At 47.1% G+C, this 13,329-nt stretch overlaps 2 protein-coding genes across 5 annotated transcripts in view; both read right to left on the bottom strand.

Moving 5' to 3' along the window:
• The window catches only part of Rab5b (RAB5B, member RAS oncogene family), a 29,757-nt gene extending 26,269 nt beyond the window's left edge, over nucleotides 1-3,488 (bottom strand). Inside the window, exon 1 of one of the 2 annotated variants that reach the window (XM_004649962.2) lies at nucleotides 3,382-3,488. The gene's annotated coding sequence lies outside the window, so the exon portion shown is untranslated. The remainder of the gene's footprint in view (nucleotides 1-3,381) is intronic. The other variant, XM_045152991.1, reaches the window with a different exon arrangement.
• A 3,372-nt stretch (nucleotides 3,489-6,860) lies between these two features.
• Cdk2 (cyclin dependent kinase 2) lies at nucleotides 6,861-13,095 on the bottom strand. 3 transcript variants are annotated; one of them, XM_045153209.1, is made up of 8 exons: nucleotides 12,780-13,095; nucleotides 12,022-12,099; nucleotides 11,795-11,915; nucleotides 10,543-10,713; nucleotides 9,865-9,966; nucleotides 8,723-8,866; nucleotides 8,218-8,421; nucleotides 6,861-8,093 (listed from the first exon to the last, which is right to left on the bottom strand). In XM_045153209.1, the coding sequence occupies exons 1-8, from the start codon at nucleotides 12,893-12,895 to the stop codon at nucleotides 7,989-7,991; spliced, it is 1,041 nt and encodes a 346-aa protein (XP_045009144.1). In that variant the 5' UTR covers nucleotides 12,896-13,095; the 3' UTR covers nucleotides 6,861-7,988. The 3 variants fall into 3 exon arrangements, with proteins under 3 accessions (XP_045009144.1, XP_045009146.1, XP_012804609.2); XM_045153211.1 differs by lacking the exon at nucleotides 12,780-13,095 and adding an exon at nucleotides 12,545-12,692; XM_012949155.2 differs by lacking the exon at nucleotides 8,723-8,866.
• Between the last annotated feature and the right edge of the window lie 234 nt (nucleotides 13,096-13,329).

The following is a 13,329-nucleotide window of genomic DNA, read 5'->3' as shown; positions in this document are numbered from 1 at the left end:
CAAATCAAAGATACAGTCTTTGCTCTTAAGTAAAGAGAAGATACAGGTACGACTTCAACAGCAATGAGAAAGCCTTCTTCAAATATAGTGTTGTGATTCTAGGTCTATGTTTGAAATTCTACATTGCCAATTCTGTTCCTTAGCTTTCTCTTAACATGCAGAAGCCCTTGCAAAACTTAGTAAGTCACTATATATTATTTCCATCTTAAATTGGAACAATCCCAGGTTCATTTTTTTCTTTTCCTATTTATTTCTTGATTATAAAAACATTTTATTTATAAATAAATATATAAATATAAATATTTTATTTATTTATTTGAGAGACAGAAAAAAAAAAGACAGAGACTAGGCAGGCATGCCAGGGGCTTCCAGCCACTGCAAATGAACTCCAGACTCATGTTCCACCTTGCACATCTGGCTTACATCAGTACTGAGGAGTTGAACCTGGGTCTTTAGCCTTCTCAGGCAAGCACTTTAACCACTAAGCTATCTCTCCAGCCCCTTCTTTCTTTTTATTGTGTGGGTTTGACTTTACACATGTGCATGTGTACAGACGTGCATGTACCACAGCACATTTATGAAGGTTGGGACAATTTTTGTGTTGGTCCTTGCCTTCCACTTCATTTGAGGCTGTCTCTCCATTGTTCATCACCTTATGAACCAAGCTTCTAGGAAATTCTGTCTCTATCTCCTATCTCACTACAGGCATGCTGGGATTACAGAGCCTGCTACATCATCCAGCTTTTATGTGGGGCTTGGGGATCTGAACTTAGATCCTCACACTTATGAGGTAATGCTTCTCTACTGAGCCATCTCCCAGCCCTCTTCTCCGCTGTGCTGAGGACTGAACCCTGTGCCTGGTAAATGCTAAACATACACTCCATTGCTAAGCTACAATTCTAGACTCCACATGGTGGTGGTGGAGTTTTGGGCCTGTATCTGCTATGTAGACTAAGCTGGCCTTGAAAGTCAGAATCCTGTTTCAGCCTCCTGAATGCTGGAGTCAGGCAAGTGCCACCATGTTCATCGCCTAGATCCTTTTTTGTAGTTTTAAGGTGAAGGTAGAAAATTACAGACAAACAGGACAGGATATGATCGGGGTGTATAGACAGCAAAGATTAGAAAGAATAAACACACACACCCCAACAGTTTTCTCTAGAACAGGCTTTATGTGTAAGAAAAGTTTGGGTGTCAGGTAAAGGTTTACAATCAAGGTTTCTGCAAGACACATTTCAAAGACTTTTAAAACCAGTAAGGTCAGATGGTGGTAAAATGAAATGTCCTATGACTCTCAAATTTAGAGGAAAGCCAATTTCAAAACCAGAGAAACTTGGAAGCTTCCTGGGTCACCAGAGAAAGACACAGGAGCCTCCTGGAGAATCATCATCATCTTCTGAGATACAGGAGAAACAGGTGCTGAGAGACCATAACCAGAAAATAGAGGTCTTACATTTTTCACTTTAGTAGAGATTCCAGTAATTGTCCCAAACAAAATGATTCACCTTAATGTTTCTTTCTTGCCCATAAAAGTGTTGATTGTTTGGGCATTTTCTAGGTTACTCAGTATGTGTATTGAAGACAGCTTATGATAACTCAGAGTACAACCCTCAGCTTGTTCTGAATGTGACAGAAGACAAGATGAACTGTGAGAGGAACACAATAAATAACAAAGTATCACCCAGGAAGGGAAAACTGCAGAAAGAATGAAAGCCCAGAATTTGGCAAAAACATGAAAACTTTCTGGTGGCATTCCCCCCCCCCCCACAAGATTAGTCTGACCTAAAGGCTCTGATTTTCCTAAATGAAATGAGTGTGTGTGGAAGGACGTAAAAGTTTATACTTCTGTACAGCTTAGATATTTAAAAAACATGAGAAACGCACCAGAAAAATGCACTGGTATAGACAGAAAAGAGGAACGTCTTTAATCCCCACATTACACTCACTGTTCTCCGCCACCCTGAGACTACACAGTGAATTCCAGGTTAGCCTGGGCCAGAGTGAGACCCTAGCTAAAAAAAAAAAAAAAAAAAAAAGTTAAGAGGAAAGAGGAGAAAATACCCTAAGGAAAAATCCAATAGGCTCCAATCTACAGGACATTAAGAGCTCCATGAATATATTAAATAGACACAGGAGGAAAGGACTCCATTTGTCTGCCACAGTAATCTGTCTTAATTTCCTGTAACTCCCTCTTCCCCAAGCACTTTAGGATTTGATTCAACTTTCTTATCACATGGAAATATGGGCGCCTAAAGAAGTATACAGGGAAGGGGTAATGCCAACTTTCTGGGATGGAATTTTTCACTCTTCCTCAAATCCCTTCCCCAGTGACATCACCTCACAGGTCCAGGCCTGACAGCTCTATTACCTGTCTAGGAAATACCCAAGCCTACTTCTCACAAAAGTTTCACCAAACTCTGATCAGATTTCTCATTGGTTGGTGATCTTTAAGCACGCCCCAATTCTAGGTCTGGGTATACACTCACTGTGGAGCACATTATTAGGTAGGAAAGAAGTGGACAAAGCATCCTCTTAATTATTGAGTGCTTCCATGGGCCATGAAACAGTAAGAAAACACAGGCTGTAGTCATGATCAGCTATGAAACCACGACAAAGTGTAGGAACTGAGATTGGAGCCACCAGGAGTTGTGGAAAACGTAAATTACTTTTGTCTTCGTTCTCCACCTTGGGAGTACCAAAAAACTTCACGTCGTTATATCTAAAACTAAAGAAACAAGAGTAGGGTATTCCCCAAGATCCAGAACCTCCATAACTTATACAAGGCCCTGCTTCTATTTCCTTGACTGCTCTAGATCAGTTAAGCTTTCTCCTTTTAAATCACTGAACCTAAATCCCACCGGGCAACATTTAAAGCACCCTCAGTTCCCTTTACAACAGCCACTTTCCCTAAAAATAATGCCTCGGCCAGTTAGGAACCCTCCCTGGGTCCTTCGATGAGCCTTCCCCTTAGAGACCCAGCCACGGTGACCCTCAGGGCTGGGCGGCGGGCTGACCCCTCCTCACCTCCTGGCAAACCGGCTTACCTCACCCCCCAGCCCGCTCCCTGTCCCCAGCTCCTCCCTGCCCAGTGCTGCGCTCACAGTACAGAGGCCTGCCGCGGCTTCCACCGGCTCAAGGCCTCCCGCCACGGCGCCCGGAGCGGCCACAGCCACAGCCACCCTCCCCAACTTCAGGCTCCCAGCCGGGCCGACCCCCTCCTCTGCGCCCCCATTGGGCCTGCTGGGGCCCGGCTCCCCTTCGTCCCTGTCCAGTGGGCTCGGGTAACCCCTCGCTTAGGCCCAGGCCCGCCCCTTCTCTCAGGCCAGGTCGCTCCCGTACCCGGGCCCTCCGCCCCTGCCCTTGCGGGATCCATCAGCTCGGTACCTGGGGCTCCGTCTCCCCCGCCGGGCCCAGGCCTGTGTAGAACAGACAAACAGCTGCGGCTCAACCAAACCTGGCCCCCTCCTCTGTCGCTCGCCGGGGCGGGGGCTCCAGCCAATAGCAAGACTACCCGCCTACCGCTGGAGGCGGGCCGTATGCCCACCTACCCACCAATCCCCTGGGGGAAGGCGGGCTCTTTGGGCTCAGTCACCAATCAGTACGAGCGATGGACTGGACAGACGGGACTCCATACCAATAGAGTAGAGAGATGCCTCGAAGATCGACGAGGCGATGAACCATTAAAGAACGAACTCTGGAGATGGAGGGCGGTGCAGTGCTGACAGGCATAGTACTGACCAATGAAATCCCAATATCCAATGACACCCCCCCCCAACTTCATAAACATCTAATCAGGTGAGGGATGGAGGCGGGTCAAATGACAATTTTAGCCAGTACTGCGAAAATTGCCGGCTTGAGTGGCAGACAAGGAGAAGTTGAAAGAGCTTTAGGCTTTTACTGGCCTGGTGTGGGGGGCACATGGCTGTACAGGAGTTCAAGGACACCCTCGGCTATTCAGTGAGTTCGAGGACAGCCTGAACTACACGAAACTGCCTCCCCACCAAACCCCTAAAAAACGTAAGGTCAAACCAGGCGTGTTAGAGCACACCTTTAATCTCAGCACTTGGGAGACACAGGACCACCGTGAGTTCGAGGCCATCCTGAGAATACATAGTGAATTCCAGGTCAGGCTGGACTAGAGTGCGACACTTACCTCGAAAAACAAAAACAAAACTAGTAAAAGACAAGTCACTGACCTTCGCCCCTCTGGGATTGGTCTGGGGCTTTCGACTGTAGTACCATGTCCTGTGACATCTAAGGATTTTGAGCATGGGAATTAATCAGTGCTTACCCCTTTTTAGAATGACACCCCCCACCCCGGGCAGCCTATTTTTTAAAATATTTGTATTTATTTATTGGAGAGAGAGCAACAGCTCACCAGGTCCTCCAGCCCCTAATAAACTCCAGACACATGTACCAGCCAGCTTATGCATCTGGCTCACGTGGGTACTGGGGAATCAAATCTTGGTACTTAAGCTTCACAGTTAAGAGCCTTAACCACTAAACCATCTATCTATCTAGCCCCAGCCTTTTTTTTTTTTTTTTTTTTCCTTTCTCAGCCTACTGTTTGATAACAACCAAAAGAAGTGGTAGTTTGGGGGCTGGAGAGATGGCTTAGTGGTTAAGGGGCTTGCCTGCAAAACCAAAGGACCTTAGTTCAATTCCCCAGGACCCAGGTAAGCCAGATACACAAGATGGCACATGCAGGCCCCTGCAGACCCATTCTCTCTCTCCCTCTTTCCCTCTCAAATAAATAAATAAACACATTAAAAAAAAAAAAAAAAGAAGTAGTACGCTGGGTGTGGTAGTGCATTCCTTTAATCCCAGCACTTGGGAGGTAGAGGTAGGAGGATCACCATGAGTTCAAGCCCACCCTGATACTGATACTACATAGTGAATTTCAGATCAGCCTGGGCTAGAGTGAAACTCTACCTCAAAAATAAATAAGTAAAGTAGTAGTAGTAGTTTGGGACCAGAGTTTGACTCCCCAATACCCATGTACAGCCAGATGTACAAAATAGTACATGCATCTGGTATCTGTTTGCAGGGCTGGAGACCCTGGCTGGGGAGGCAGAGGTAGGAGGATCACTGTGAGTTCAAGGTCACCCTGAGACTACACAACCTGAGCTAGAGTGCAACCCTACCTCAAAAAACACAAACATATGGGGGGAGGGAGGGCATTACCATGGGATATTGTTTACAATTATGGAAATTGTTAATTTAAAAAAAAAAAAAAGGCCGGGCATGGTGGTGCATGCCTTTAATCCTAGCACTTGGGAGGCACAGGTAGGAGGATCACCAAGAGTTTGAGGCTACCCTGAGAATACAGGTCAGGCTGAACTGAAGTGAGACCCTACCTTGAAAAACAACAACAAAAACAACCAATAATAATAATAATAATAAAATAAATGATTGCAATATGGGCTGGAGAGATGGCTCAGTGATTTTAAAGGCACTTGCTTGCAAAGCTTGCTGGTCCCAGTTCATTTCTCCAATGCCCATGTAAAGCTAGATGCAGTGTGTCAAACTCAAATTAGTCTAGAGTTTTGTTTTCAGTAGCAAGAGGCTCTGAGGCATTCATACTCTCTCAAAATAAAAAGAAAAATGGTAGTTTAAAGACACTTGCCTCTTTTTCATGTAAATAATATTTTCTGAATCATATGTAAGTGTGAATTTAAAAAAATCACTAGTAGCATGGTGGTGTAAGCTTTAACCTCATACTTGGGAGGCTGAGGCAGGAATTGGAGGTCTACCTGAGACTACAGTGAGTTCATGGTGAACCTGGAATACAGTGAGACGTTACCTTGAAAGAAACAAAGGAAAAAAAACTTTAGACAACTTCTCTCATTTTTGCAGTGTTAGGGATTGAATCCAGAGCCTCATGCATACTAGGTTAAGTGCTCTACCATTGAGCTATACCCCCAGCCCACTTTGCTATTTAAAAAAAAAAATTATTTTATTTATAAGCAGAGAGAAAGAGAGAGACTATGAAAGAGAGAGGGAATGGGCTAGGCAGGGCCTCTTACTACTCTATTAGTGAGCTCCAGATGCATGTTCTACTTTACATGGGAACTAGGGATTTAACCACAGGTTGACAGGCTCATGAGGCTTTACAAACAAGTTCCTTTAACTGTTGAGCCATCTCTATCTTTTTTTTTTTTTTGAGGTAGGATCTCACTTTAGCCCAACCTGACCTGGAGTTCACTATGTATTCTCAGGGTGGCCTTGATCTCACGTCAATCCTCCTACCTCTGCCTCCCAACTGCAGGGATTATAGGAGTGTGCCACCATTCCCGGCAAGATGTCTTTTTTTTGTAGCATACTAAAACCAGCAAAAACAAAACAAAAAAAAAGGTGGCCCACACTTTTAACCCCAGTACTGGGGAGGTGGAAGTAGGAGGATGGCTGTGAATTCCAGGTCAGCCTGGGATACAGTGATACCCCACCGGGGGTGGGGGTGGGGGTGGGGGTGGGGGGGCCGGTCAGGACACAAAACAACAAAAACCAGCAAAGTAGAGTCAAGTGCTGGCACACAATCTGTAATCCCAGCATTTGGGAGGTGGAAGCAGGAAGATCAGGAGTTCAGAGTCTTCTCAGCTATATACCAAGTTGGAGGCCAGCTTGAGTTACCTTGTCTCAAACAATAAATAACATGAGGACAACACCCAATGTGCTCAACCTCAGAATTATCTCAACTGTAGCTGTATAACAGAGGCCAAATGTGGTAGGAGGGTAGTCTTGCATAACAGAGTTCAAGAAGAGGGATCTTAGCTAATTTATCACATATATAGACTCTCTCTCATCTGCACCATTCTTTCAGTAAATAAATAAATGTTAAAGATGAACAAGATGAACTACAAAACTGGGAACATTTTGTTTTAATGAATTACAAACCAAATTACAAATAATGTTAATAGAAAGAGCACTCTAGGACAAGGATGGGAGAAGAAAGAAGTCAGAGAAAAGGAGAGAAATACTTAAAAAAAAATTGAATTACAAAACCCCAAGGTGCACATGGCAACAAATCCAGCCACACTGACAAAAAAAAAATTACTATAACTTGAAATATAAATATAATTGTTCATCCTTTTATAGAAATATTTTTTCCAATGTGCTGACCAGTTAGTCTTGAAAAAAGTGTCAGCATTCTCAAAATGACATCTAGACCCCTCACTTCCAACTTCTACAAGGTGAGAGGTGACTTTCATAGGAAGATGAGAGCAGGGATCCCTGGCCACTGAGTAACTAAGATTCCTAAAAGAAAAATACAAACATCTTTCACCTGCCTCATTAGGCTGAGGCGAAAGAGCAGATCAGAGTGAGACACAATCCCTGTCCCTCCCCTTACAGGGGGGGAGCCTCCGGACTCCTCTTGCTCATAGGAGGGACACACAAGTGCCCTGCATGGAGTTACTTCTTTGCTTCTCACTCTGGGCCTGAGTCCAGTAGCCTGTTAGGTCAGGTGAAACAACTACAACTAGGGTATAAACTGGATCTAGTTTTTAACCTAATTCTTTAAAACAGATCTCTCCCCATGGTTTGGTTTTCCTTGCCTCTCAAATGTTCAAACCTACACCCCTGCTATCAATTGGCCTTTACAAAAACAGTGGCAGCAGGAGGTATGGGGTGCCTGTCCTAAACACAAGGAATAATAGTAATGGGACACCCCAAGACCGGGATGGCAAACTTGATGTAGGGGAAGAATGGCCAGTTTTATCTTGTTTTGAATACCAGTCCTCTTCAGTAATGAAGAAGGAGAGAAAGTGGTGGAAGCTGAGTTAAGTGCATCGAATATTGAAACTTCTTTCATTTTCACCTGTTCCTTCCCTGCACCTCTGAATCCCCAGGGAAGGCTGGCCAAGAGAAGAGGTGAGTGCTAAGGCAGCCAGAAAAGATCAGAGGGCCCACCTGGGTCCACACAGCCCAGAGTCAAGTCAGATCAGCTCACACTGGAGAAGATAAGACTGAGGGTGAGGACTGTGCGAAGGGTATCAGAGTCGAAGGTGGGGTACTGGCTTGGTCACATCCTGGAAGAAAGGGTGAGCCAGCGCTGCTTTGGCCGAAATCCGCTTGTTGGGGTCATAGTGCAGCATTTGCTGAAGGGAAAGAAACAGGCGCTAGGGAAATGCTGACACCCAGAATTCAGGTCCTCAGCCTTTCTTCACTCTGGAAAGATGTGGAGATGACAGGGGATGACAGGTGCCCACTCCACACTCTTACCGATAACAAGCTCCGTCCATCTTCATCCAGAGGAGGCACAACTTTGCTAAAATCTTGTCGGGCCCACTTGGGAAAACTTGGCTTATAATCAGGCATAGAAGTAACTCCTGGCCAAACCACCTCATCTGGGGTTCCCAGAGTCCGAAAGATTCGAAACAATTGGTCAATCTCAGAATCTCCAGGGAATAGGGCCCGGCGGGTCACCTGAAAATAGGGAAAGAGGAAAGGCCAAGACGCACATTGACGTCAGTCAAAACTGTCCTTATACAAAGAAGGTTCCCACAGGCAGTGGAAGGTCAGCAGGGCCCCATGACTCCCTCCCCAGGGCTTTTCATGGGGTCGGTCACACAGAGCTGAGACAATGAAGTCCCTTTATCTGTCTCCTCGCCCCCTCCTTCCTTCCCCCAATCATGGCTTTGTAGATCCCCAAGGCTGGGTAGGGCTGGGAGGGGGTGAATGTTTGGGGTGCCACTGACATGTAGCAAAGGGATCCCAAGCCACTCACGGGGTATGGGGTAGACACTGCGATCATCCCCCCTCCTTGTGATGCAGCCACTTCTAGATAGGAGCACAGCGGGCAGAGACTGTGTCTTCCATTTCTTCTGTGTTCCCCACAGCACTTAGCATGGTGCTGGGTACACACTAGGTGCTTAACAAATATTTTTTGATGAATTGAGAGAGGAATATGGGCAACTGTAAGGTAATGTACTGGCAGATAAATGCACATTCTATATGTATATCTATAGCTAGGCTAATGGTCTCCAAGACCCCAGTTATAACCCAGATAAAGGACCATAAAATATTACTGATTGGTCTACTCCATTAAAAAAGAGATGGGAGCTCCCATATAAAGCCAGCCTACAAGGATCTCTTAATTTGCAAAGCCAGAGGACGGGGGAGAACATGATCAAGTCTGCAACAATGAGGTGTGGATAAAGCAAACATAGTTGGCTTTACTACCTCCTGGTACCCTACAACAAGATCCCAGCCAAGTGAAGGAGGAACATGATGGAACTTATTCTTCCAAATACATGCAGAATAAAGCTAAAACAGCAAAGTGGAGCTGGGCACAGTGGCTCATGCCTGTAATCTCAACAGTGGGGATCAGGGTGAAACAGAAGGATCAAAAGTTTGAGTCCAGCTGGGTGTGGTGGCACTCGCCTTTAATCCCAGCACTAGGGAGGCTGAGATAGGAGGATCACCATGAGTTCGAGGCCATCCTGGGGTAACAGAGTGAGTTCCATGTCAGCCTGGTTAGACTGAGACCCTACCTCGGGGGGGAAAGGAAGTGTTCAAGTCTGGCCTGAGCTATGATGGGGGATAAGAATGAGGTGCTTAGGCAGAAAGGTCAGAAGTTCAAGGCCAGCCTAGGTTACAAAGTGAGACCAGCTCAAAACAAAAATAACTGAATGACTGCAGAATTGAGTTAGCTCATTTCAGGGATGAGAGATAAATACTAGATATTGAGTCTGTTTAGGGACACTCTAACATTGTGTTGATATCAGGGGCAACAGTACTATCCAGCTACTGGTGATACACTAGAGAACACTGTGATAAAAGAGCCATGGTTCTGGGCCAAGAAATGGATCTGTTGCTCTTGGATGTGGGCAGGAGTGGGCTCCATGGAACGTGGGCAAGCCTCCATACCATTTCAGCAAAGATACAGCCCAGGCTCCAGATGTCCACTGCTGTGGAGTAGTATTTGCAGCCCAGAAGGATTTCAGGTGCTCGGTACCACAGGGTCACCACCTGAGGGACAAGAGTAGGACAGGGAGGAGTGGTTTATATGGTGTGATTTACAAACCTCATCTCAACAAAACCCTGCTAACTCCCAGCCTCATAAGCAGTTTCCTTTCCTCCTCCTGATTTCCCCTGACAGAAATGACCACACACAATTTCCTTGCCCAGAATTAGCCTAATCTGTACCTCTTGGGATCACATTTTTTTTTTTTTTACTAAACAAAGCATTCATGGACCACATTTTCTGAATGCCACAAATTGGGACCTTCATGGAAAACTCAAGGAAAAAGGTCATATTAGGGCTAAAGAGATGGTTTAGCAGTCAAGGCGCTTGCCTGTAAAGCCTAAGGACTCATATTTGATTCTCCAGGTTTCACCTAAGCCAGACATACAAAGTGACACAAGTATGCAAGGTTGCACATGCACATAAGGTGGCACACGCATGGTGGAGTATGAACTCTGTGTATATGTTAAGACTGTTAGTGTATCAGGAATTTTATCTACCAAGGAACTGCTGGCAAGATATTTTTTGGGAATTCTGTGAATGTCTTTATGAAAGCCTCCTAAGATGCTCCAAGAACTTACCTCATGGGTGTAAGTACGAACAGGGACTCCAAAGGCTCTTGCTAGTCCAAAGTCTGCCAGCTTGATGGAACCCTCTGCATTGATAAGCAGATTCTGGGGCTTAAGGTCTCGGTGTAGGACACGGTGAGAATGGCAGAATGCTAGGCCCTGAAGCAGCTGGAACAGATAGCTCTGACAAAAGGGGGGGGGTTATGTTTATCTATCACAATGAACAGATTAGGATTTGCTCTTTGCCCCCCCCCCAACTCTACTGAAGCCTTAACTGGTTTAGATCATAACTACATTTTGTGTGTAGGTGTGTCTGGGGGGTGTATATATGTTTATATGTACGTTGGCATTCATGTGTGTTGGGGGAGGCCAGAGATTGATTTCAGGGGACTTCCTCAATTGCTCTCCACCTTACTCTTTGAGACAGGGTCTCTCACTGAACCTAGAGTTCACTGATTTGGCTAGACAGCCCAGAGGATCCCATCTCCAACCTCCTCAGCACTGGGATTAAAGGTGCAAGCTGCTATGCTTGCCATTTTTTACATGGTGCTGGAGATCAGAACTCAGCTCCTCATGCTTGTAAGCACTTTACTCACTGAGCCATCCCTCAGGCTCCTTGTTTTGTTTTTGAGAGTCTCTCTCTGGTAGCCCAGACTGATTTGAAAGTCATTATGTAGCACAGGCTTGCCCTTGAAATTGCAGAGATCCCCTTGCCTCAGTCTCCTGAGTGTTGGGATCACTGGCATAAGCCACTGCACCCAACTACACCATAACTATGTTTAACTCCTATTTTCCCCACTGGACTTTCAGCCCAGTGAGGATAGGGACCAGATCTTATTCAGTTTCCCATCCCTTTCCAAACCCTGTGCCTAGCACGCTAAAGGTATTCAATAAGTGTGCGTCCAAGAAACATCTGTGGATAGACCAAAAGTAGTTACGGGAGTGAAAAACCGAGTTCTAAAACAGACAGACCCACTGGTTATTTCTCCCACTAAACAGGTGGGACGGCTTTTTGGAATACTCTGCCAAGTTGCCCTTAAGTCCCATTTATCTGAGTTTCATCTGATCTCCCACCTGAGCTGCTAGGTTGACTCACAGGAGTTCAATTATGATTCTTCAGTCCAGCCCTAAGGTTAATGAGTAGGGAAACACACTAAAGATTTGGGATAGAGAGACTGGAGAGGAGGTAAAATAACAAATTATCACCAGTCTGTCGCCCCCCCCCCCCTCAAAGCACGACAAGGCCAGAGTTGAAGAGGATTACCTTGATAAGTGGAAGAGGAATGCCAGTGAGAGCAGAAGCATCCATGAATTTCTTGAGATCCTGGTGCAGAAATTCAAAAACCAGGTAGAGCTTATTTTCTGTGTGGATGACATCTAGAAGCCTGCAAGAGAAGGTCCAGGAAATGGAGGTGAGGGAGAGGAGTTCAGAGGCTACACGGACAGAATTCATCCTCCTTCCCACCAGATCACCTCCCAGACCACACTTACTTGACAATATTAGGGTGGTTAAGCTCCTTAAGCAGAGAGATCTCTCGGATGGCAGTGCTGGGCACACCCTCAGTCTCACTTGGAGAGGTTGGGAAAGCAGAGATTGGAATATGGTTACAAACATCCCCTTTCCTCAAGGAGACACCACCCCAGGATCCCCTCTGAAAGTCCAAGAGGCAGGCTTCTGTCAAGAGTTAATTCCCGAGTACTTTGGGTGTGGCTTTTGGACACATTAAGGTCATTGTTTCCTCTCTCTTCCAAGAGAAGGTAAGTAAAGACTCTTGGCGATGGGGCAGCAGAGCAAAGGTAACAGAGGGAAAAAAACGTAAGAGTAGCTCCCGGCCTCCCCAGAGGGCCAGTGAGGCTCAACTGCCATTCTTTTGAAAGAGGGTGAGAATTCTAAGGGTGGAGTTGGGGCAATGAGGAGAGCTCTTCATTCAGAAAGGAGCTTTTTCTCCATTCCCCACGTAGACAACTCCATGAGGCCCCCCCTCCTTTTTTCTTCTCAAGTTTCTCTGCTTACAGATTTGGAAGCACGCCGTGCTCGGCGACGAAGAAAGTTTGCCATGGAGTCTACACGGCCCTCGAGTCTCCCCAAGCTCTCCTCTGGGGTCCGTCAAGTCACCCCTTACTTCAAAAGAAGTCCCTCCCAGCTATCTTCCGGTCCCCGGACGGCCACCCAGCTGCCGGGGGCGGCGAGAGGGGGGCAATCCCGGGGCTCCTCCACTGGGGAGTTCCGGCGACAGGAGGCCACTCACGTGTCCAGCCGGATTTTCTTGAGCGCCACCACTTCTCCGGTTAACTTGTTCCTGGCTTTGTACACTACTCCGTACGTGCCCTCTCCGATCTTCTCTACCTTTTGGAAGTTCTCCATGAAGCGCCAGCGAGTCGGGTCCGCTCGGCCCCGGAGCGGGGGGCCTGGGAACCCTGGAGACAGCGGGCCCGACTCTCGGGGGGGACGAGGAGGGGAAGCCGAGGCCAGCCGCCGGGCCCCGGTCGGGATGGAACGCAGTGGAAGTACGCCTCTTGTCAATTTGTCCAACTTGAAACAATGTTGCCGCCTCCCCCACGGAGCCCCGGGCCGCCAGCGCAGGCCCCGCCCCTCCTTCCCGCGTTTCCCGGGCCCCGCCCCCCGCGGCCCCGATTGGCCGACGTCATCGAGGGCGGGGCGAGCGCGGCGCTCCCGGCGCCCACCGCCCGCTCGCCCGGTACGAGCCTGGCTCCGAGGGCGGGGCGAGACGAAGTTCGTGTGCTCTCTTCCGCGGGTCAGCTGAGCCCCCTTCCCTAAACTCCTGGCTTGGGGCCCGC

The sequence above is a fragment of the Jaculus jaculus genome, chromosome 6 (assembly GCF_020740685.1).
Source record: "Jaculus jaculus isolate mJacJac1 chromosome 6, mJacJac1.mat.Y.cur, whole genome shotgun sequence".
In the NCBI taxonomy this organism is placed as follows: Eukaryota; Metazoa; Chordata; class Mammalia; order Rodentia; family Dipodidae; genus Jaculus; species Jaculus jaculus.
The sequence above is the reverse complement of the archived record's forward strand: the minus strand, read 5'-3'. Positions and strand labels throughout refer to the sequence as shown.

Excerpts from the sequence above, each read along its gene's own strand:
- Cdk2 (XM_045153209.1), bottom strand. The coding sequence starts at position 12,895 with ATGGAGAACTTCCAAAAGGTAGAGAAGATCGGAGAGGGCACGTACGGA. Across the intron at positions 11,916-12,021 it reads AACCACCCTAATATTGTCAA|GCTTCTAGATGTCATCCACA; the intron begins GTAAGTGTGGTC and ends CTTCTCTTGCAG. Across the intron at positions 8,867-9,864 it reads GCTGTATCTTTGCTGAAATG|CACCTAGTGTGTACCCAGCA; the intron begins GTATGGAGGCTT and ends ATATTTGTTAAG.